Source organism: Juglans regia, chromosome 3 (genome assembly GCF_001411555.2).
Source record: "Juglans regia cultivar Chandler chromosome 3, Walnut 2.0, whole genome shotgun sequence".
In the NCBI taxonomy this organism is placed as follows: domain Eukaryota; kingdom Viridiplantae; phylum Streptophyta; class Magnoliopsida; order Fagales; family Juglandaceae; genus Juglans; species Juglans regia.
The window spans coordinates 23,037,588-23,060,927 of record NC_049903.1 but is presented as its reverse complement, the minus strand read 5'-3'; the positions used below and the strand labels follow the sequence as shown (position 1 = coordinate 23,060,927).

The window sequence follows — 23,340 nt, the reverse complement described above, 5'->3', positions numbered from 1 at the left end:
CCAATAACCATGTCACTTCGTGACGTTGCCCAGTCATGCTTCCGCTGCGTACTCTTACACTTATTCCACTACTTCACCCATCACAAGCACGACTGTCAGTAGTCATGTCACTTCGTGACATTCCTCAGTCATGCTTCCGCTGCGCACTCTTATACTTGCTCTGATACTTGCTCTGATACTTCACACATACTTTTAGCCATAAGTCCATCGCAGTGACACTTGTCACCTCAGACTACAGGCTATGCCATAACTACTTTGGGACACTATTCCACAGTTCCCGACACTATCCATCACGTTCCACGCCCATCAATTACATAATCATCCTTATCTCTACGACACGCCACACGGAGTGTCGCTGCTACATGGAGTACACTCCATGTATACTCCCTTCATACACACCACATCACTACTATGGCATACCTGCCATATGGTACGTCACTCCATCACATGGAGTATGTTCCACTCGTACTCCCTGTACATACGCTCCATCACCACTATTGCATACACGCCATATGGTACATCACTATCTCACATGGAGTACACTCCTCGTACACTCCTCGTATACTCCCTTCATACACACTACGACACATTACCACTATGGCATACACGCCATATGGTGTATCTCACCATCTCATGGAGTACATTCCACATGTACTCCCCACATATACAACACGCCACATCACTACTATGGCATATTCGCCATACGGTGCGTCACTATATCACATGGAGTACATTTCATTTGTACTCCCTACATATACAACATGCCACATGCACACAGAGTACACTCAGTGTGCATTGTATCCATTCCACATACATCGTGCCACCATTACAGGACGTATTCCCCGATCACACTACATGGCACAGTCCACAACACTTCCCATCTACACCCAACACATCACAGTACACTACACGGCACAATGCACCTCCATACAACACAGATAAGCCCAACACTTCACTACACAGAATGCCCAATACTTCATCACAATGCCACAACTCCACAAATACTAATAGCACAGTCCACAACCTAGTCAACTAATCAATATCTAACATAATTACTAGGGATAGAGGGTTATACCATCGACGGGATAACCCGTGCGTTGCTTGCTGACCGTCATAGCCGATGATGTCGGAAGAGTCGTACGTGATGGCTAACTCACGTACGGTGACTGTTTAGGTGTTTGGATAGCTAGGTGTGGTCTTGGAATGGCTCGTGATGGCCTTGTGATGATGGCAAGGGGCATAACATGGTGGATCTAGCCATGTACAGTGGCGGTCAATCACACGCAGTGACTGTCCATCATGTGCAGTGGTTACCCACCACATAAAGTGATGGTTTAGGCCTAGGGCTTAGCTAAGGGAGGTGCGGTGAATCTCGTGGTGGCGTTGAGGTGGCGCCACGGTGGCTCACGGTGGCAGATCTGGCCATTCCGTGGAGGAGAAGCCTTGAGAGAGTGGGAGAGAGTGTGCTCTCATGGGTGGCAGATCGGGGCCAAGGGAGGTCGGGTTGGCTTGGTGGCTGTGACGCCCCCAAATTCCGCTTGGGATCGGACGGACATTTGAAGCGTCGAGACATGCAACACAAGGTTACACGCCCCCGTTCATGACATATAAGATGCAATATTCTTAACATGCATCTAGCATTATGCAATATTCGCAGCAGATGATTTTTTTTCTTTATCAATACCATGCACCAAACCGAATTATCCCAAATACTTAAAACATACTTCATACATAATGACGTACTAAACAACTGAGATCACAATAATAGTCCATATGGTTGTGATCAAAAGAGTGCTGGAGATTGAACTCCACAAATACAAGTAGTAACCTGAGGTAACTACTGTACTACCATCTACGTCGCACCATCGCTTAGTCGATCGTTTCCAGTTGGTCGATTCTCGATTCTCCTTCAGATCTTGTAATAAGATCTACCATTCGGGGGGAATGGTAGTTGGGACTACCACAGTGAGATTTGATTACAAATCTCAGCAAGTTAACAGGAAACTTCCACACAGGTTAATGATGCATGCATGGCAGTAAAAGCATAAATGCATAATCAAATCATAAGTAATTATAGCATAACTTGACATACAACATAACATAACTGGCATAACTTAAATTGAAACTGAAGCTTAGCATGAATGTGACTTGAAACATAACATGGACTTGAAACATAGCATGAACGTGAACTTGAAACATAACATGGACTTGAAACATAGCATGAATGTGAACATGCATAATTTGAACATGAACTTGAACATAACTTGAACCTGAGCATGACATAACATAAATGTGAACTTGGAATATAACATGAACGTAAACATAACATAACATGAACTTGAAACATATTCTTGTCTCATGGGATTACCATGATTGCGTGAACGTAAACTTGAACATAACATAACGTGAAATATGACTTGAACTTGGAATCTTATTCAATAGACTTAATCATTAACGTGACCATATGGGTGCTACACAGGTCCCCTTGAGCCGTGTGTCCCTGCCGATTACCGCATCACATCACAGGTTTCTATACCAGCTGTGAGTGCGTTAATACGTACTCCACAGTTGTTGTGGCCCCACGTATTCTACGTGTCACAATTGCTGTGTCTCACGTAGTGTATGCTCCACAGTTGTTGTGGCCCCATACTTCATGCTCCACAGTTGTTGTGGCCCCATGACTTATTTGTTTGTGCCACACTTACTGTGGACACACATAACATAATGTGTGGCACCATCGGCGTTAGTGCCTGGCGCGCTCCGGTGACCAGCTAATTAGGCCCCATTCGCAACCTGTTGACTGTACTTCGTCAACCTAGGGAATTTCACACCTATTTAGACACTCCAGCGTGAACAAAGGAGTTCCACTAGGATATTACCCCATCCTAGCGCTTAGGGTCGTGATTGACATGAATAACTTAACTGTCATACATGACATTTCGTAACGTGACGTAACATGAACGTGACATAAAAGACAGAAGTCCTGACGTATCATAACAAGACATGACTAAGAAGACATACATGACACACTTCGAGACATAAATGTAATAGAGAACATTGCATACATGTAAAATGCAACATTTCGTAACATGGCATACCATACAACAGACAACATTTCTTAACATGGCGTAACATGTGACAGTGAATATTACGTGACATGAAATATATGTAACAGATGGCATACTTAACTTAACATGATATACTTGCAATGTATAGCAATACGTGACATAAGATGTAACATCTGAATAATTCATGACATAATAAATTCTGTGTAACAGATAAATATGTAATGACTTGGTATGGCACATAAGATAACATGCATACATACACTTTAGTTCCCTTACTTATCACTCATACACATTAAACTGATGGTAAGTTAGAAGCTAACTTACCTCGATCTTCGCGCTTCGAGACAACACTCAAGTGCGATCACGAGAAACTGAAAGTAGTGATTTCTAAAAATTAGAACTTAATCACTAACAATTAGGAATATGGAGAAATATCAACTTAGAGTAAAATTACCATTTTACTCTCTACATGTGAGAAAATGACCATTTTACCCCTAACTTAAAGATTTTGCATCATAACTTCAAAAATCACCAAAATTTACATACCTTATGTAAATTTTATCCTAAACTCAAATATCAATTCAGGAAAATTTAAAACTAAACACAACCTTTAAAACTCTATAGGGCCGAAACTTACAAAGGCTATTTCCTTTGATTTTTGGTGTAGTTCTTTCAAATCTCAAAACTCATGATTAAACCAAAATTTTTCTTCTACTATACTCATAACATATTCCTAAGAATAATCATGTTTTGAATCATGAAGAAAAGTCATCAAAATCACCAAAACCATACTTGAACTTTTTGGTTTTTCTTCTAAGTTCAAAACAGAATTTTGTTTCCAACTTGTTTTGATCAACCTCTTGATCCATGACTTATAAAGATGTGATCTTCAAACCAAAACATCACATGGTTTAAAAAGATGTTCTAAAACATATCCAAGCATCAAACTCAAGATCACATGGTTAAACATCAACCAAAACATAAATTTAGCCAAGAACATCATCACTTTGGCCTAACCAAATATCTCAATGCATAAAATTTCATATCTTCGAAACTAACATCAAATATCTTCAAAATAACATTCTAACATGTATATAAGATTCTTAGGATCTTCCAATAAAAATATCAAAGCCATTGGAATAATATTAAACCATAAAAGATTTAAACTTTCTCAAAACAGAAACTGTTTTTCCTCTTCCAGTTTCTAAGTTTCTAGATCTAAGAAAATATTTCACCAAAACTTTTAATCATGCAACAAATCCTCAACCAATAATCATATACACATGTTAACAGTACTCCATAAAAATTTCGGACCAAGATCTATTCATTAGCTTGGTAAAAAACTCCAAAATATAACACACTCTCCAGTTTATCGCCCAGAATGACCTTTCTGGGTTCTAAATAACTTTTGACCAATCAAATGATCTCCAAATGGAACAAATAAGATATCCACGTAAACTAGACTCCAAAAGAAACAACTTTAATGAAGGAAACGTTGCGAGGAAACACTTACAAAAGCTTCGAAATGGGAATTCAAAAGAGGTAAGAAAAACTGTCCGAGAGTGTCTTTTGTGTTCTATGAAGGAAAAGTGTAAAGGAGAGTTGCTTTTTCGTGGGAAGTGGACTGAAGAGCCTCTTACACAATTTATGGGAAGTGATATGACCGAAGGAAAGGTTGAGTGTTGGCCTTTTCTTCTCATAAAAATCAGTCCAAGATCTTTTCTCAAGGTAGAGTGTAAGAGTGAAAGAGTGAGGTGGCCTTTTACCTTTGTATTTCAAGAACCTTCTAGGCCTTTCTTGTACAGATCTGGCCAGCCAAGTGGGGGTACAAAACTTAGTCATGAAGCAATGCTAATGGTGACCAATTTCGTGGGCCTTAATGGGCCTAAACCGAATGGGCCTAAATTTTGGGGTTTAAAGAGGGTTTGGGTTGCTATCAAGCCCAAATCCAATATCACTTGGTCCAATCAATTTTTCAAGGTTAGCAAGGTTGGATAATGATGTTCAAACACAAATTTGAAGGATTAATAGCATGTGGAAGTGATTTAATCAAGTGATTAAACACAATGCTAGAAATCGGATTAGAAAGGGTTTAGAGGCTAACTTTAGGGTTTGGGAAACCGTTTAGGATTTCGGTTTCAACCAAGCTTTTGGGCTCTCAATTGGATTCCCACCATTTAGGGTTTCACTCGGATTGAAACCTTTTTTTGGTCTGCCACCATTTGGTTGAGCAGATGAAACAAAGTTTTGCATAAGTGACATGATCTCACGCCTTGATTCCTTCAAATCCAACAAACGTTCCTCATGGTGCCAAGTGCCTAAAATTATTCACTAAGTGTGGCTAAGATCTTGCCAAGTGTCCAAATAAAACTTCTCCAATCTAATTTGGACATTCCACACTGTGATTTTGAAACACTGCAATTGGTGCGCTTATCGAGATTACTATTCACTCCGAAAAAGTGAATCATAAACTTAACACTAAAAATTCCTAAATATTCACATTAACCTATAGTGAAAATCTTTTACCGAAATTCAACCTCAAAGTGCCCATAAAAATAATTTCATAATTTCCAACAGACGTTTCATCCGGAATTTTGAAAATAGGTTATTGCACCATAAAATCCTAAATAATCCACTGAGTCTAATGGCGTGGACCATAATGCATTCTGACACTTCTAACCACCTCAAATAAATAAAACTTATATTTCTAGCACCATAGTGAGTGATAACACTGACTATGTTGACAGACTAAAACCTATGCGATTGGTCGATTTGTAAAAACTTATGGGGTTTTCACGAGATTCCTAAAGTCAATAGAAATTCCAGTAATGAATTTCTAGCGGGCTATTATAGTGGCGGCCTATGGAGGCTGATGGTGGTGGTTACCAGCCATGGGTGGCGGTGCACGGTGGTGCACGGTGTGCAACCCGTGCATGCGTGAGAGGGGAACCGTGAGGTGGAGGGAGAGCTTCTGGCCTCGGATCACGTGGAGGAGGAAGGGGAAGGGGAGAGGAGGTCCATGGCGTCGCATGGTGGTCGTGGGTGGCCGTGTACGGCGGCGCACGGTGGGAAATGGGCTAGAGACCCATTTCGGGTACTTGCCATGGAAGGAGGGGGAGGACTGCTTCATAGGGGCTGGCTTCGGTGGAAAATGATGACCGGTGGGAGAGGAGCTCGCCGTGGGAGCAGTGGAGCCATTGGGTGGCGCTACGCGCACCAAGCCCGTTCGGGCTTCACACTTCGAAGGGAGAGGAAGAGGGAGCGTGAGGGGGAGGGGTTGGCATGGTTGAGCTCGCCGGCGTGAGGAGCAGCCGGTGGTGTCGGCGGTGTGGCCAGGCGACGCACGGCGGCGCCGGGCTGTGCGTTGGAAGGCTTCGGCGTGGAGGAGATGCGTACTTCGTACGCCAAATGAGAGAGGGAGGAGAGAGAGAGTTACGGGGAAAATGAGAGGGAAAGAGAGGGGGTCTGGGTATTTAACCCAGTCCTTTCATCTGGGGATCTACACGACGATCTAACGATGAAGAATTAAAATACTGATTTGAAGATTCATAAAACATTAACTTAATTAAAAGCACTTAGAGGAATTAAGGTAAGTATTATTTTAAACTAACTTTAGTTCATAAAATAATATTCTTCATCATTAATAGAAAGTCTCACTTAACATATTTAAAAGGGTTAAACCATTTATTTAATAAAAGTTCTCAACATAATTTAAATATCATAATATCTTAAATAATTGAAATCATTTTAATAATAATATTAAAATGATTTCCGACAATTATAATATTTTTGGAGCTCTTCAATAATATTATGATTGTCGTATTTAAGATCAAATCTTAATTCAATAATGATGGAAATACTCCTTATAAATATTTCCAGCATATTTAAAACACTGGGCGTGCCCTAGAAGTCACACGATATCTTTCGAGACACGCCATCATGGTTCAGCACGCATGACGCGGCTCGCAGTCGCAAGTGAGAAAGGCAGATGATCACATAATCTCTACCTTCAGGATTTGCTTACGTCATCAAGACGAAACATACGTCAGAAAGAGAGAAGCGTACGTAAGAAGAAGGAGCTGGGTATTACAGGAAAAGTCCCCTTGGCGTGAACCCTTCTATTTTATATGAGACCCTTCATTTCCCTTCTTGGTTGTATCCAAAGTCCTTGCATGGATGACAAGTGGCAAGGTTTCTTCTTTCCCCTTTCCCTATAGCCGAAATGACTCTTGGAGTTCCCAGTTGGATTGCATTAGGAAGGGACACTTTGGGGGGTGGCGTGTAGGACTCCTCCTCCTAGACTGAAATTCCTTCTCTTCCCCTTTATGCCCTTCCTTTCCTTAAACAGTAAATATCACTTCAAGGGTAGATTCGTAAAACCGTACATGCCTTTTCCTATTCCCAACAAGTAACTCTTATCATGGAAGACAAGTGACATTGGGCGTGTGCCATAGCCCTAGCCATCCTCTTAATTTTCCTTTCCCAAGATGTTGCTTCATCTTCCAAGTACTCCTTCCCTAGGTGACCATTAATATACCATTGGTCTAAAATGCACTAAGTGATAGGTGGCAAGTGAATGGAATGCCTGGGAGTGTGCTAGTCGAAACCCTAAGGGCAAACTTGTCCTTGCAACGAAAGTCTTTTCACAAAATCTTCTAGAAACTTGGTGCATGCTTGAGACATGGCAAAAGGTTAGCTAAATTCGAAATCCCATAAGCCTCCCTTTAGTTTCCTATGCAAAACTTCTAGAAAAACTCCATTTCACTTCCCTAGGCTTCCCTTTCCAAGAAACCTACCTTGGAACTCAAATTTTGGACAAAAACAACGGGCTAGGAGTACAAGCTCATCTTGGTGCATTCCTTCACCTTTCTTTCCCCCTTAACCCACTATCAAGACTAGGTTCAAGGTGTAACACTCTCATGACACATGGCGCTAGTAAATTAGAATTGGATCATGGGCCTAAACCATTGGATCTAAGTTTCTAAATAGGGCCGAAATTTCAAAGTAAACTAGGGTCACTCCCCTCTTGGGCTCAAGTTACTACATGAAAGGTTCTAAGTGTAACAGCCCGCTAGAAATTCATTGGTGGAATTTCTATTGACTTTAGGAATCTCGTGAAAACCCCATAACTTTTTATGAATCGACCAATCGCACAGGTTATAGTCTGTCAACATAGTCAGTGTTATCACTCACTCTGGTGCTAGAAATATGAGTTTAATTATTTGAGGTAGTTAGAAGTGTCAGAATGCATTATGGTCTCCGCCTTTAGACTCAGTGGATTATTTAGAATTTTATGGCGCAATAACCTATTTTCATAATTTCGGATGCAACGTTTGTTGAAAATTATGAAATTATTTTTAGGGAAACTTCGGGGTTGAATTTCGTTAAACGATTTTCACTATAGGTTAATATGAATATTTAGAATTTTTCAGTACTAAGTTTATTATGATTTTTTTTGAGTGAATAGTAACCTCGATAAGCGCACCCAGTGTAGTGTTTTCAAAATCACAGTGTGAAATATCCAAATTAGGTTGGAGGAGTTTTATTTGGACACTTGGCAAGATCTTAGCCACACATAGTGAATAATATTAGAGACTTGGTACAAAGAGGAACCATTAGATAGATTTGTGAAGGAAGTCAAGGTGTGAGATCATGTCACCTAAGTAAAGCTCTGTTACATCTGATCAACCAAATTGTGCCAAACCAAAGAGGCTTTCAACCCTAGCAAAACCCTAAATGGTTGGAATCCAATTGAAACCCCAAAAGCTTGGTTGAAACCGAAATCCTAAACGGTTTCCCCAAATCTTAAAGTTGGTCTCCAAACCCTTTTTAACCCGATTTCTAGCATTGTGTTTAATCACTTGATTAAATCACTTCCACATGCTATTAATTAATCAAATCCTTGTTATGACATCATTATCCAACCTTTTAAACCTTGAAAATTTGATTGGGCCAAGAAAAATTGGTTTTAGGCTTGATAACATCTCAAACCCTAACCAAACCCCCTTTAAACCCCAAATTGAAGCCCACTTGGTGGGGCCCACCAAGGCCCACGAAATTGGCCACCTTAGCAAAGCTTCTTGGAGAAGTTTCCTCCCCCACATGGCAGACCATCCACTGCCATTGGCTGCACCCAATAGTGCCTTGATGTGAAGGAGAAATCCACTCCATCAACCTCCATCTTTCACAGCTGCTGCAGGCAGTCTTTGCCCCTCACTATTCTCCACTTTATGTCACATAGCCACCTCCAATCAAGGGTCATTCCAGCCCCCAACTTCCCCCACCAGGAGTCTATATTCGTGCAAGGCACTTTTCATTCCATTTTATCACTTCTTTTCCCCCGTTCTTAGAGAGTAACCCAAAAGAGCTCTCTCAGGCAGATTTCTGGGTCATTTTACGTGGCCATTTACGACCCTTTGTAAGTATTTTCGCATGATGATTCCTTCACATAAGTTGTTCGTCTTTGAGTCTAGTTTCTGTGGATATCTTATTAATATCATTCCATGCTAAGTTCATCTGTCAAAAGTTTTTGTAACCATGGAAAGGTCATTCTGGGCGTGAAACTGGACAGTATGTTATGTTTCGGAAGTTTTGACCAAGCTAATGGACATATCTTGGTCCGAAAATTTTATGAAGTGTTGTTAACATGTGTTTATGAATGTTCATTGAGATTTTGTTGCATGAATAAAGCTTTTGATGATAGAGTTTCTTAGAGTTAGAAACTTGAAAACTGGAAGTGGAAAAACAGTTTATGTTTTGTGAAAGTTTGAATATTTCGTGGTTTAATCTTATTCCAAAGGCTTTGATATTTTTATATGATGATCCTAAGCCTCTTATATACATGTTAGGATATTATTTTGAAGATATTTAGTATTAGTTTTAAAGATATGATTTTCTATGCAAGAGGATTTCGATTAGGCCTAAAATTTGATGTTTTTGAGTTAGATCCATGCTTTAATAAATTGTAGCCATGTGATTTTAAGTTTGATGGTTGGATCTTCTTTAGGAAATATTTTTAAACCATGTGATATGTTAGTTTGAAGATCACATTTCTTTAAGCCATGGATCAAGAGATTCATCAAAGTTAGTTGGGAAAAACAGTTTCTGTTTTGGACTAAGTTTAAAACCAAAAACTCCAAGTGTTGTTTTGTGATTTTTGGTGAGTTTGGTATGATGATTTAAAGCATGTTTGATCTTAGGATCATGTTATGAATATGTTAGAAGTAAGATTTGATTTTTTGGAATTCTTGGAGATGTTTTTATTAAGGTCAAAACTTGGGATTTAAGGTTTACTTTTTGTTAAAAAGTTTGGGACTTTTTACAAAAAGTTTGGTGTTGATAATTTGCTTCTTCTTAATGGATTTTTTTTAAGTGTGTTTTTAAACTTAGGATAGGAAGATCCTTGTTACAAGATTTTGGTTTATTCATGAGTTTTGAAACTTGAAAGAATTGCAACCAAAATCAAGACAAATACCCTATGTAGATTTCGGCCATAGTGAGTTTTTCATAGTTATGATTGGTTTTTAAATTTTTCTGCGTTGATATTTGAGTTTGGGACAAAATTTACATGAGGAATGTAAATTTTGGTAATTTTTGGAATTAGGATGTCAAATCCTTAAGTTAGGAGTAAAATGGTCATTTGCCCACATGTAGAGGGTAAAATGATAATTTTACTCTAAGTTGTCTCTTTTCACATTTCTAATTGTTAGTAATTAATTTCTAACTTTTAGAATACCCTCTTACAGTTCCTCGTGTTTCGTGCTTTATTCTAGTAGAACGCGACGATTGAGGTAACTTAGCTTTAACTTACTATCAGTTTAATGTGTATGAGTGATAAGTAAGAGAACTAAAGAGTATGTATGCATGTTATCATATGTGTCATGCCAAGTCATTACATATTTATCTGTTACACAAAATTTATTCTGTCATAAATTCATCTGTTACACAAGATGTTATGTCACATATTGCTATACATTGCAAGTATGTCATGTAAGTATGCCATCTATTACATGTATTTCATGTCACGTAATATTCACTGTCACATGTTACGCCATGTTAAGAAATGTTGTCTGTTATATGGTATGCCATGTTACAAAATGTTGCATGTTACATGTATGCCTTGTTATGAAATGTCTGTCGCCTTACGTTCATGTCACGTTATGCTACGTCAGGACTTCTGTCTTTTATGTCACGTTCATGTTACGTCATGTTACGAAATGTCATGTATGCCAGTTAAGTTATTCATGTCAATCACGACCCTCAGCGCTAGGATGGGATAATATCCTAGTGGAACTCCTTTGTTCACGCTGGAGTATCTAAATAGGTGTGAAATTTTCTGAATTGATGAAGTACAGTCAGCAGGTTGCGAATGGGGCCTAATTAGCTGGTCACCGGAGCCCGCCAGGCACTAACGCCGATGGTGCCACACATTATGTTATGTGTATCCACAACAAGTGTGGCACAAACCAATAAGTCATGGGGCCACAACAACTATGAAGCATGAAGTATGGGGGCCACAACAACTGTGGAGCATACACTACGTGAGACACAGCAATTTGTGACACGTAGAATACGTGGGGCCACAACAACTGTGGAGTACGTATTAACGCACTCACAACTGGTATAGAAACCTGTGATGTGATGCGGTAATCAGCTGGGACACACGGCTCAAGGGGACCTGTGTAGCACCCATATGGTCTCTTTAATGATTAAGTCTATTGAATAAGATTTTAAGTTCATGTATTTCACGTTCAAGTCATGTTTCAAGTTCACGTTATGTTATATTCAAGTTTACGATCACGTAATCATGGTAATCCCATGAGACAAGAATACGTTTTAAGTTCATGTTATGTTATGTTCACGTTTATGTTATGTTCCAAGTTCACATTTATGTTATGTCATACTCAAGTTCATGTTCAAATTATGCATGTTCACGTTCATGTTATGTTTCAAGTCCATGTTATATTTCAAGTTCAGGTTCATGCTATGTTTCAAGTCCATGTTATGTTTCAAGTCACGTTCATGCTAAGTTTCAGTTTCAGTTTAAGTTATGCCAGTTATGTTATGTTGTATGTCAAGTTATGCTATGATTACTTATGATTTGATTATGCATTCATGCTTTTACCGCCATGCATGCATCATTAACCTGTGTGGAAGTTTTCTGTTAACTTGCTGAGATTTGTAATCAAATCTCACTGTGGTAGTCCCAACTACCATTCCCCTCGAATGGTAGATTTTGTTATAGGATCTGAAGGAGAATCGAGAATCGACCAACTAGAAACGGTCGACTAAGCGACAGTGCGACGTAGATGGTATTACAATAGTTACCTTAGATTACTACTTGTATTTGTGGAGTTCAATTTCCAGCACTCTTTTGATCACAACCTTATGGACTATTATTGTGATCTTAGTTGTTTAATATGTCGTTAAGTATGGAGTATGTTTTAAGTATTTGGGATATTTTAGTTTGGTGCATAGTATTGCTAAAGAAAAAAATTATCCGCTGCGAATATTGCATAATGCTAGATGCATGTTAGAAATATTGCATCTTATATGTCATGAACGGGGGCAGGTAACCTTGTGTTGCATGTCTCAACGCTTCAAATGTTTGTTCGATCCCAAGCGGAATCTTGGAGCGTCACACTAAGGCCTTCCAAAGTAACTAAGGCTCCTAAAATGCCATGGCAACCTAGAACGAATTCTAAGGGCCAAGCCTAGATAAAACTCCGATCATCACACATGAAAATATTGAAAATAAAATAACTTAGAATATAAATTGGGTGTTCAATGCTAAACTACATCAAAGGTCTAAAACATAAAATTAATTCGTAATAAAACTAACAAGAAAAAGAATAGAACTAGTGTTCTTCATTGGAGTCAGTTGATGAAGCATGCGACTCTTGCCTCTCCTCCCCAAATACGCCTCCTTGGAAGAAACTTAAAGAATGATCTCTAGACTATTGGACTCTAAAACTCAGACTCTCCCTCCCTTTAATTTCGTGCTAATGATATACTTATATAAGGTAGAAAAGAAACCCTAAAGTTTTCTTGATTTCTGCCTAAACAATTGCCTAACTTTTAGAACTTACATAGGCAGCTTTGTATGTGCTCTACGAGTGAAAGATTTGGCAAGTCGGCAGATGCTAATTTTGATTCAAGTGGTGTCTAAATCAGTGGAGAGGAAGTCAGTTGTGGGAACTCTAGTTGGTGAGAACTTTCCAGATGTTTTTACTGATGATCTTCCCGGGTTGCCTCCCATTTGAGATGTCGCATTCACGATTGATCTAGAACCTGGAGTGGCTTCGGTGGACAAGGCTCCCTATAATAGGATGGCACTAGCTGAGTTGAAGGAGTTGAAGACTCAATTGCAAGAACTGGTAAACAAGAATTTCTTCAGCCTAGTTCCTCACCTTGGGAAGCGCCCGTGCTATTAGTTATGAAGAATGATGGCACCCTTAGAATGTGCATTGATTATCAGGAGCTTAACAAGGAGAGCATAGAGAACAAATATTGACTACCCCAGATTGATGATTTATTTGATCAACTTCAAGGCCTGGCTACATTTTTTAAGATTGACATCAGATCGAATTATTATCAGTTGAGAATAAAGGACAAGGATGTACCGAAGGCTGCTTTTAGATCAAGGTACGAGCATTATGAGTTCAAAGTAATGCCTTTTGGGCCAGCTAATGCTCCTACAACTTTCATGGACATGATGAATTAGGTGTTTCAGCCCTTTCTAGATTCCTTTATGGTGGTCTTTATTGATGTTATTCTGGTGTATTCCCAAGATTCAGAGGACCATGCTAATCACCTACTATTGGTGTTGGGTAAGCTGCAGGAGCATCAGTTATATGCAAAACTCGCCAATGCGAGCTCTGGCTTGATGAAGTCAAGTTCCTTGGGCATGTCATCTCTCAGGAGGGTGTGGTTGCAGATCTTAGTTAAGTCGATGCAGTTTTGACCTTGTAGCGTCCCACGTCAGTGCATGAGATCCAAAGCTTCTTGGGATTCGGAGGTTACGTTGAAGATTTGTGGAGGGGTTTTCTAGATTGTTCAAACTACTCACTACTTTGACCAAGAAGAATGCTGAGTTTGTCGTGATGAATAAGTGTGATAGAAGCTTCCAGGAATTGAAGAAGAGGTTGACTACAACACCTATTTTGGCACTTCCAGAGCCATACAAGCCGTTTGTTATTTTCAGCGATGCTTCCAAATTTGGTTTGTGGTGTGTTCTAATGCAAGATGGGCGAGTTGTAGCGTATGCGTCCCGCCAACTGAAGGATCATGAAAATAACTATCCCACTCATGACTTGGAGCTTGTAGCAGTGGTTTTTGCCTAAAGAATCTAATGGCACTATTTGTATGGGGAGACCTGTGAAGCCTACACAGAACATAAAAGCCTAAAGCATCTCTTCAAACAGAAAAATCTCAACATGAGACAAAAGAGGTGGTTGGAGTTAATCAATGATTATAAGTGCGAGATTAAGTACCATCCAGGGAGGGCAAACCAGGTTGCTAATGTGCTAAGTCAGAAATGTCACCTTGTGGATGTGGTTGAATCATCGGGGGTAGACTCTTCTCTTCGAAATACGGATACTTTTAGTGGAAAGTTCGCAACAAGAGGAGATCCTAGCCTCAATGCATGAAGTCAAAGTTGTCGGCCTTGAAGAGTTGAAGGGAGACCTGAAACTTCTGGATATTCGGCAGAAGTTCAGAAAGTCAAGAGGACCTGCGCATTTCAGTTTGAGTAAGGATGGAACTTTGTTGTTCAGAAACCGTAAGTTGATTCCTACTAATTCAGAGATTAAGGAGAAGATTTTAATAGAGGCAAACATGGCCCCTTACTCAGTTCACCCCGGAAGTACGAAGATGTATCGGGATTTGAAGAGAAAGTTTTGGTGGGAATGGATGAAAAGGGACATTGCCATGTTCGTTGAGAGATGTGCCACCTACCGGCAAGTTAAAGCAGAACATCAAAGACTTGCCAGTAACCTTCAACCCCTCTAGATCTGCCTTCCCGTGCACTGCCGCGAGCCACCACTCTCAGCCGTGTTAAAGTGGTCTTTTGACCACCTCTTGGCCCTCCCCTTTCCATTTCCGCCCAACCTATGAGCTAAATCTCACTTTAGCCACTGCTGCCATCAGGCTCCGCCCCTCTAGATGCCACAATAGTAAGCCTTTTTGCCTCTTGCCTTGTGCTTTAAATTTTTTTGTCATGTTCAAATAATCTAACCAAATCTGTTTGTCCATGTAGCGACATGCGCACACGCTCAATCGCGGAACACTTTTAATCTATCACACTCGATCATTCAGAAATTTGCCTTCTGCGCAGTAAGTAAATCCCCAGATCGACCCTTGATTTTTCTAAGATGGAATTATCGCTAACTTTGCTGCAGTCTGGTTGTGTTGGGATATTAATGATGTAGGTGTTGTCAGAATTGTTGGCCAAGGGTCGAATGGAGATGTGTGAAATTGTTGCAATTGTGACTTTTTATTTATTTTTTATGTAAAGAGTTAGGGTCACATATCCAATAGTGGCCCCTCTCCAATTTTATTAATAACTCTCACTTGTAGCAAAGGAAAACTGTGGTTACAAATCAAGCATCTGGGGTACAAACTAAACCCAGCATGCCAAAAGAAAACCAAACCAGAAGAAATAAAAACAAGAAACAACAAAACCTCCAGCATAAGACAAAAAGAGACTAAATAATACGAAGCGAAGGCATCTCGGAGTAGTCCATGCGAATAAGGTCACGCAAAACTCGAGGAGTCTCCATCAAGTGGGAAAAAACTGAATCACTACTCAAAATGTCAAAAACTTCTTCCCAAAAATCCTCCAGATACCATACCCGACATCTTTTACTTTTCCACCAAGAAATAATAGTCATAGAATCAAGTTCAACTTCCACATAATTGAGGGATAGAGACTTACAAACCTAGAGCCCATGAAGGAGAGCTAAAAGCTCTGCCTGATTATTAGAACCTGTACCAATAAACACATAAAAAGCTTGAATTAACTTACCATGACCGTTTCTAATAATCCCACCTACGCCAGAAGCCCCCGGGTTACCCAAACTACTACCATCTATGCTCAGTTTAATCTAACCTGCCAAAGGCCGTTGCCAATTAATAGCTTTGCAAAGCCGAACGGGAGGGAAACTAGGCTGGACTTGCAAACTCTCAAGTACCTGCAAATCAAAACCAGAGATGTGAGAACTAGCATGCATATCACGACAAATAAGACTAATCCACCGACGAACAAAATGAATGATGTCAGAGGCAATTTCAAAGCGTCCCTCCATATGCGCCAAACAACGCCTCTGCCAGAGTCTCCAAGTAATAACCACCGGAAGAAAATCCACAATAATGCCAATTTGAGATGATAATTTCACACGGTGAAACCAAGTCTGCACCGTGTCTTTCCAATTGCGGCCATTTAGAATACCAAGACTAGCCCCAAAATGATGCCAAATAGTGCTAGCAATTTCACATACAAACAAAATATGATTCTGGTCTTCATAAGGACCGTTAGCACAACAATCACAATGAGAAGTAATAGGAGTGCCAATACAGCAAAGATGATGATCCATGCTCATGGCCATATTCCAAGATTTCCACATATTGATGGACATCTTCAGAGGAAGACTTTTATGCCACATCCAAGAATGCCCTTCAAGAGTGTCACCCCTAATACAAACACAATCCCAAGTTGCCTTGGTAGAAAACAGTCCATTATCATTTTTTGTCCATATCAGCACGTCCGAACCTAGTTTAAATTTATAAATATCCTCTAAAATACCATCTAGATTATCTGGGCCCACTAATTGGAGAATAAAATCCACGTCCCAATTATTAGATAATTTGCAGTCCTTAACTTTAAGGAGAGAATTACCCACAATAGGCATATCATTAGCTAAAGGACCTCTCTCCTACCATTTATCATACCAGAAGAAAACATTTCCTTCTTTTAGACGCCATTTAGTGTTATCCAAAACCAAAGGAAGAGTTATAGCAATCATTTTTCAAAACCTAGTATCCTTTGTTGGGTCAACCAGAGTCCAGGGCTTGGAACCCACATACTTACCCTTAAAAAAATTTGGCCCATAAAGAATTACCTTGAAAGAGATTCCAAGCAAAACGAGCATGAAGGGCTTGTTCCTTATCATCAAGATTTCTTAGTGCCAACACACCTTCCTCCATGGGACGATAGATAGAATTCAAGGCCACCCATTTTTTCTTACTCTTACCATTTACCTCCCCTCAGAAAAAAGTGCTCATGATACGATGGAGAGTTTTGATAGTGGATTGCGGGACTTGTAGAACTGCAAAGAGATGGAGAGCCATACTAGAAAGAACATGCCGCAATAATATAAGTCTGCCACCTACTGACAGAATATTCATTTTCCAACCTGATATTTTCTTTTAGACTTTAGACACCATATCTTCCAAATACACATGTTTAAGTCGACCCAAGATAATAGGGATGCTAAGATATTTGAAGGGGAAAGATCCTTCTGAAAATTCAGTCATTCTTAATAATAGACTCTTACGAGCTGAGGGAATTATTTGAGAGTAGTAAATGGCAGATTTAGAATGGTTAATACATTGTCCCGACCAACTTTCATATTTATGAAGCACGGCTAAAATCTCCTTGATGGCTTTAGAGCTACCATTAGAAAAAAGCACCACATCGTCAGCATACATAAAATGAGAAATTATAGGCGTACCTCGGGCCTATGAGAATTGACCAAATTTCTAAGCCTCCACACTTTGCTTGATGAGTCAAGAGAGAACTTCTTGCAGAATAATAAATAGATAGGGGGAGAGAGGGCCACCCTTACGCAAGCCACGACCCCGTTGAAAAAAACCTTTAGTAGTGCCATTCATCATAATAGAATACCATGGAGTCGAAATACAGGTTCTGATAAGATCACAAAAATTAGGAGAGAAACCAAAACAACGAATAACCTCTATAAGAAAAGACAAATCCACTCGATCATAAGCCTTAGTCATATCCAACTTAATCATGATATTACCACCATGGCCCTTATTATTAATGGAATGTACCATTTCTTGCGTAATGCTAATATTCTCAAAGATACTTCTTCCCAGAATGAAAGCGTCTTGTTCCCATGATATCATCTGTGAGAGGAGACCTGTCAAGCGATTAACAATGATCTTCGAACATATTTTATAAAACACCAAGTAGAGACTGATAGGCCTGAACTTATCAAAACCAGAAGAATTATCAACCTTTGGGATTAAGACAAGAAAAGAGGCTGTAAAAAATCTTGGGAGCTGTTTAGAAACAAAAAATTTAGATATGGCTTCCAAGACATCCTCTTTCACTACCTCCTAGCAACTTTTGAAAAAACCCGACCCAAATCCATTAGGTCCCGGAGCACTATTAGACCGGATAGAAGAAAGAGCTGAGAAAACTTCATTCATAGTAGGAACTGAGCACATAATAGAACTATCCGAGTCTAAAATAACTAGTAAAATAAGAGTCGACAAGTCAGGTAACAATCTAGTGCATGCCTTGTAGAAAATTAGAAAAGAAATCCACTACCCCTTGATGAAGACTCTCTGGCGAATTGAAGACCATCCCATTCGAACACCTCATTTCCACCACTCTCTTACGCCGTTTTATTGGCAAGGCAAGCATGGAAAAAATTCGTATTCCAATCACCTTCCATGTGCCATTTTAATTTAGAAATTTGAGCCAATCTTGTATCTTCATGGCGAAGCCAAATATCTAGTTCCAAAGACGAGACAAGAAGGTCCCTCTCCGTTGCTTCATCCCAGCTTTGATGTAGTTTTCTTCATCCCAACTTTGATTTAGTTTACTTTCAAGCTCTTCAATGTGACTCTCAAGAGAAGTAATATGCATCTTGGTACGGCCGAAAATATGTTTATTCCATTCCCGCAAAGCCACCTTAGTATTCTTCAACTTGACTGCCAATTTAGTGAGTCCATGACCAACAATAGTCGCAGACCACACCTGGCGAACACACATTAAAAACTGCGAATGGTCCACCCACATTTGTTGAAAACGAAAAGGTGAGGGGTCATAAGAGAAAGGATCCATCTTAAATTCAATAACCATCGGAGAATGATCGGACGTAGTGCACGGAAGATAGGAACATATTGCTTTTGAGAAAGAAGAGAGCAAAGGAACATCCATGAATAGCCGATCTAATTTTGCCCAAGACCGAGCAAGACCTGACTGCCCATTGCAGCAGGAGTATGTTTTACCTTTCGATTTCATTTCAACCAAACCACCCATAGACTGAGAACTGAGCTCCTCCCACAATCTTTTCCTCTCATACATGCTCCACTTAGCATAGATAATATTACACAAGAACTTATAAGACCCCGTATTCACACGAAGAGAAATAAACTGCAAGCTTGTCCGCACCACTTGTACATCAAGAACATTGTCCCAAAAAATCCAAATTTTACCACCATCAGCTACACCAGATATAAACGAATCAAAATATAAAGAATGCATCAATCGAAAAGCTTTGTCTAGAGTTTGGAACGATTCCAAAACCACAACAAGCTTAGGCTTGAACTTACAAACTAAATTTTTTAAACAATGCCGAGAAGTGCCAATGCCTCAAACATTCCAAACAATGATGGAGTCACTCATAAGGGCAAGGTAGAGGAATGGGTAAGGACCTGAAGAGAACTTCTCACTTTCTCAAATTTCTTCTTCTGATATTTTTTCTTATTAGTTTTGCCTTTAGCGTCTGAATGATAATCTTTGTCCTGAGGTAGTATTTGCGGGGCAATATCAGGATCAGGCTCAGAAACTACATCATCTAGCATGGGTTCCTAATTCTCATTCATAGTTACATCTTCCAAACAGGGGTCAAATTCCAGAGTAAATTTAAGAGATTCCTCCAAAATCAGAGTGTTGGGCTCTAGAAGACTGAAAGAAAAAATTGGATTTAAAATATTACTTGCATCTTCACTGGGCGTGAGCTCCCCCCTGTCCGTAATATCACTAGGCGCAAGCACTCCATCTGCATTCTCAATTATTATTGTTGCTTCCGTAACATTAAGCTCCTGAGCAGAGGACATTAACTCCTTGGTAGGTTGTTCAGTATTGACATCCTATGGTTTATCAACCTCACCATCCTCATTCTCAGGGACTGCAGGTTTTCACATCTCACCATCCTGCATGTTACCATTATTGTTTCCACCAGAAATTGGTTCACCTTTCTTGCTGCCACGAGTTTTCTCACCATGCATGGTTTTCCCCACTCGACAGGTCTTTGTATTATGCTCCTGCACTCTATACTTTCCACAATATGTAGGTACCATTTCATATAGTATTTCCTGTTTCCGGCTAGTTGGCAATCCAAGAGTGCCTATCTAGAAATAAGGAATAGGTTCCTTGGCCGCATCCATCTCCAAACAGATTCTAGCTCCATCCATCCGAGTTGCACAACTAGTGGGATTATCCTTGCGTATAAAACGTCCAATAGGTGCTGTGAAAATTCGTAGGAATGATTCTTGGTAGAAGTTAGGAGGTAACCCAAGGAGCAAGATCGACACAGGGACGTTAGAAGGTTCATGCTCTTCATTAAAGTATGGAGACCAGTGAAACACATGGTAAGCCACTCCATTCACTTCTCATGACTCATGGGATAGAGCTTTCACAAAGTCAACCTCCGTGGTCAACCTTACGAACACATTATGGGGAAGTTTCATGGCAGAAACCACTAGGGTAGAAGACAGACCCCAACGGCTATGGATAAATGCACAGATAGCATTCAGGGAGGGTCTTTGCCAGAGGAACTTGAGCACAACGGAGAAACAGAATGGCTCAGCTAAACGGGTGATTTCCTCTTTCGAAAACTGAAAGAAAATTTCTCCGTCCATGACTTTCGAGGCATGAGGGGAGACATGGATGTTAGGCAGAGGCTGTGGAATCGTAGCAGCCATTTCAGCGAAGGACTAATAGCCAAAAACGTGGCCATTAGCGGCTGCCATGCAGCCCCACCAAAGCAGTAGTGTCAACAAAACCCTGCGATCACAAGGAACCCTAGTAGAGCAATTTTTAGAACCAGAGGCAAAAGCGTCCGTTGTTGTGACTTTTGAGTTGTTGTGTGGTTGACTGTTTTGTGCTATGCCAAGCCATCCAATAACTGTCTGTCATGCATTTACATATTAATTGTTATTAATGTATTCCATGATTTATTCAACTGTGTTATGCTCTATGTTATGCTGCAAAATCTAAAAACTGAATTTTTGGTGTCATTGGAAATATAATTTTTGTGTTGGTGCATGCGTATCACTACCCCAAACTGAGATGAGGATTTATCTCGGTGGAGCTCCTATGGTCACTCGAGAGCGTATAAAACTGAGTGACGTCCCCTGGGTAGTAGTCAGGTCACAACAGGCTTGGCTAAGATGGTAACGCTCTTGGTACGTGTGATACCCCATATGATAAGAATAATGGTAGGTGGCGGATGAGATCTCACATTGTTTGGAAAAGAGAAGTTCTTGCTCTTTATAAGGTTTCAATGGGGCTCCAATTTTATCATTGACTAGTCCTTTTTGGAGTATAGGACATATTGTTTAGGCCTTCCATTGGAGGTGTTACAAATGATATCAGAGCCTATCCCAACCAGAAATGTGGGATTTGAGCCTTGCCACCTACAACAGGCAAGCCTGACAAGGTCATCGAGAATTTAAGGGGAGTAGATTGTGATACCTCATATGATAAGGATAATGGTAGGTGGCGTATGAGATCCCACATTGGTTGGGAATGAGAAGTTTTTGCTCTTTATAAGGTTCTAATAGGGCTCCAATTGTATCATTAACTAGTCCTTTTGGAATATACGTCTTGTGGTTTGGGCCTTCCATTGGGGCGTTACAGTACGAAGTCACATGCGTGGTTGTTAACCGTTGTGTGACAAAGGGAGCCAGAGTGTGCTAGTGGTCCCGAGGGGAGTCCATGGTGCACACTGTAATAAATGGTTGAATATTGGATTAAAATGAGGGTTCTTTAGAGTGAGTGGTTATTTTTTTTATAAATTATTTATTCTTGTAAGGTCTCAAATGGGAATTTTGGAAAAGTCTCTTATTACTGCAGTGCATGTTTGTATGTTTTCATGTTTAAAATTCTTGGTTGGTGATCTGTTGATTTATTTGCTGAGATTGTGAGATGTCATTGTAGTATTCCCACCTATGGTTTTGTTTCATGGAATAGTAGATTTTGATGCAGATGACGGGTTTGAGCATGATGCACCGACCCCACCTAAGGAGTGATGACCTGGGGTTATTTCTGTTGTAGTGGATGGACTACTATTTCTTTCTTATTTTGATTAGCTAGATGACCGTAATACCTTTATGGAGGATTTCCTATTGGGTTGTATTTTAAATTTTCTGGTACTTTTTAGACTGTTTTATTTTATTTCCCGCTGCATTTATAAACTGTACACAATTTACATGTCCGCACACAGTTTCACTTGGCAATGGGGTGTGTGACCCGAGAGGCCATCACCCCGGTGTCACAACTCCTTCCAAATCACACGTGGGGGGTTGAGGGCGCCACACCAATTGTTTTTCAACTGCCATGTTTTTGATCAATTAGTTACCCCCCATGGCTCTTCACTTGCAATCATCTTTCTTCTAACTCTATGGACATAATTCTGATTACTCTAGTTTGCTTGTATTGGGCTCCCATCGTTTCCCTCTCCTTGAGAACTATCTTGATCACAAATTAGCTCCAAAGTCCTTACCATGTATTTTCTTGGGGTACACCACCAAACATAAGGGCTACAAATGTTTTTATCCTTCATCTAGTCACATCTACATCTCAGGGCATGTGGTGTTCAATGAGTTAGTTCTCTTATATTGGTCACTCACACAACTATACAGTCGAGATGTAGTCACTAAAGATCTCTCTTGTCTCACGGATTGGGAGTCTTCTCCTTCTCGTTCCAACACCTCCTCGGCGTGTCTTCCACTTTTGGCTCAAGCACCTTAGTCCCTGTCGCTCCTGTTGCTTGCTCCTAGTGTCCATCAACTCAACACCAAAGAATCACTGGGCTGACATTGACAACCCAATCCCAAGTATCAAATTCTACATGTAGCTCATTCCACTTCTACCATTCCTGTAGTGTTGCAAACTATCATCTCTACTCAACGTCCATGCCAAAAACCACACATGGACCCTTGTACCTTCTTAGACTCACATGAATGTTGTTGGCTGCAAATGGGTATACAAAGTCTAACTCTGACCAAATGGCTCCCT

General features: G+C 40.1%; 1 protein-coding gene across 1 annotated transcript; it reads left to right on the top strand.

Annotated features, from left to right (window-relative positions):
• Window positions 1-13,396: 13,396 nt before the first annotated feature.
• Window positions 13,397-14,031, top strand: LOC118348010. The gene is made up of 3 exons (XM_035688735.1): window positions 13,397-13,444; window positions 13,666-13,734; window positions 13,792-14,031. Exons 1-3 carry the CDS (start codon window positions 13,397-13,399, stop codon window positions 14,029-14,031), a joined length of 357 nt encoding a protein of 118 aa, XP_035544628.1.
• The last annotated feature ends 9,309 nt before the right edge of the window (window positions 14,032-23,340 follow it).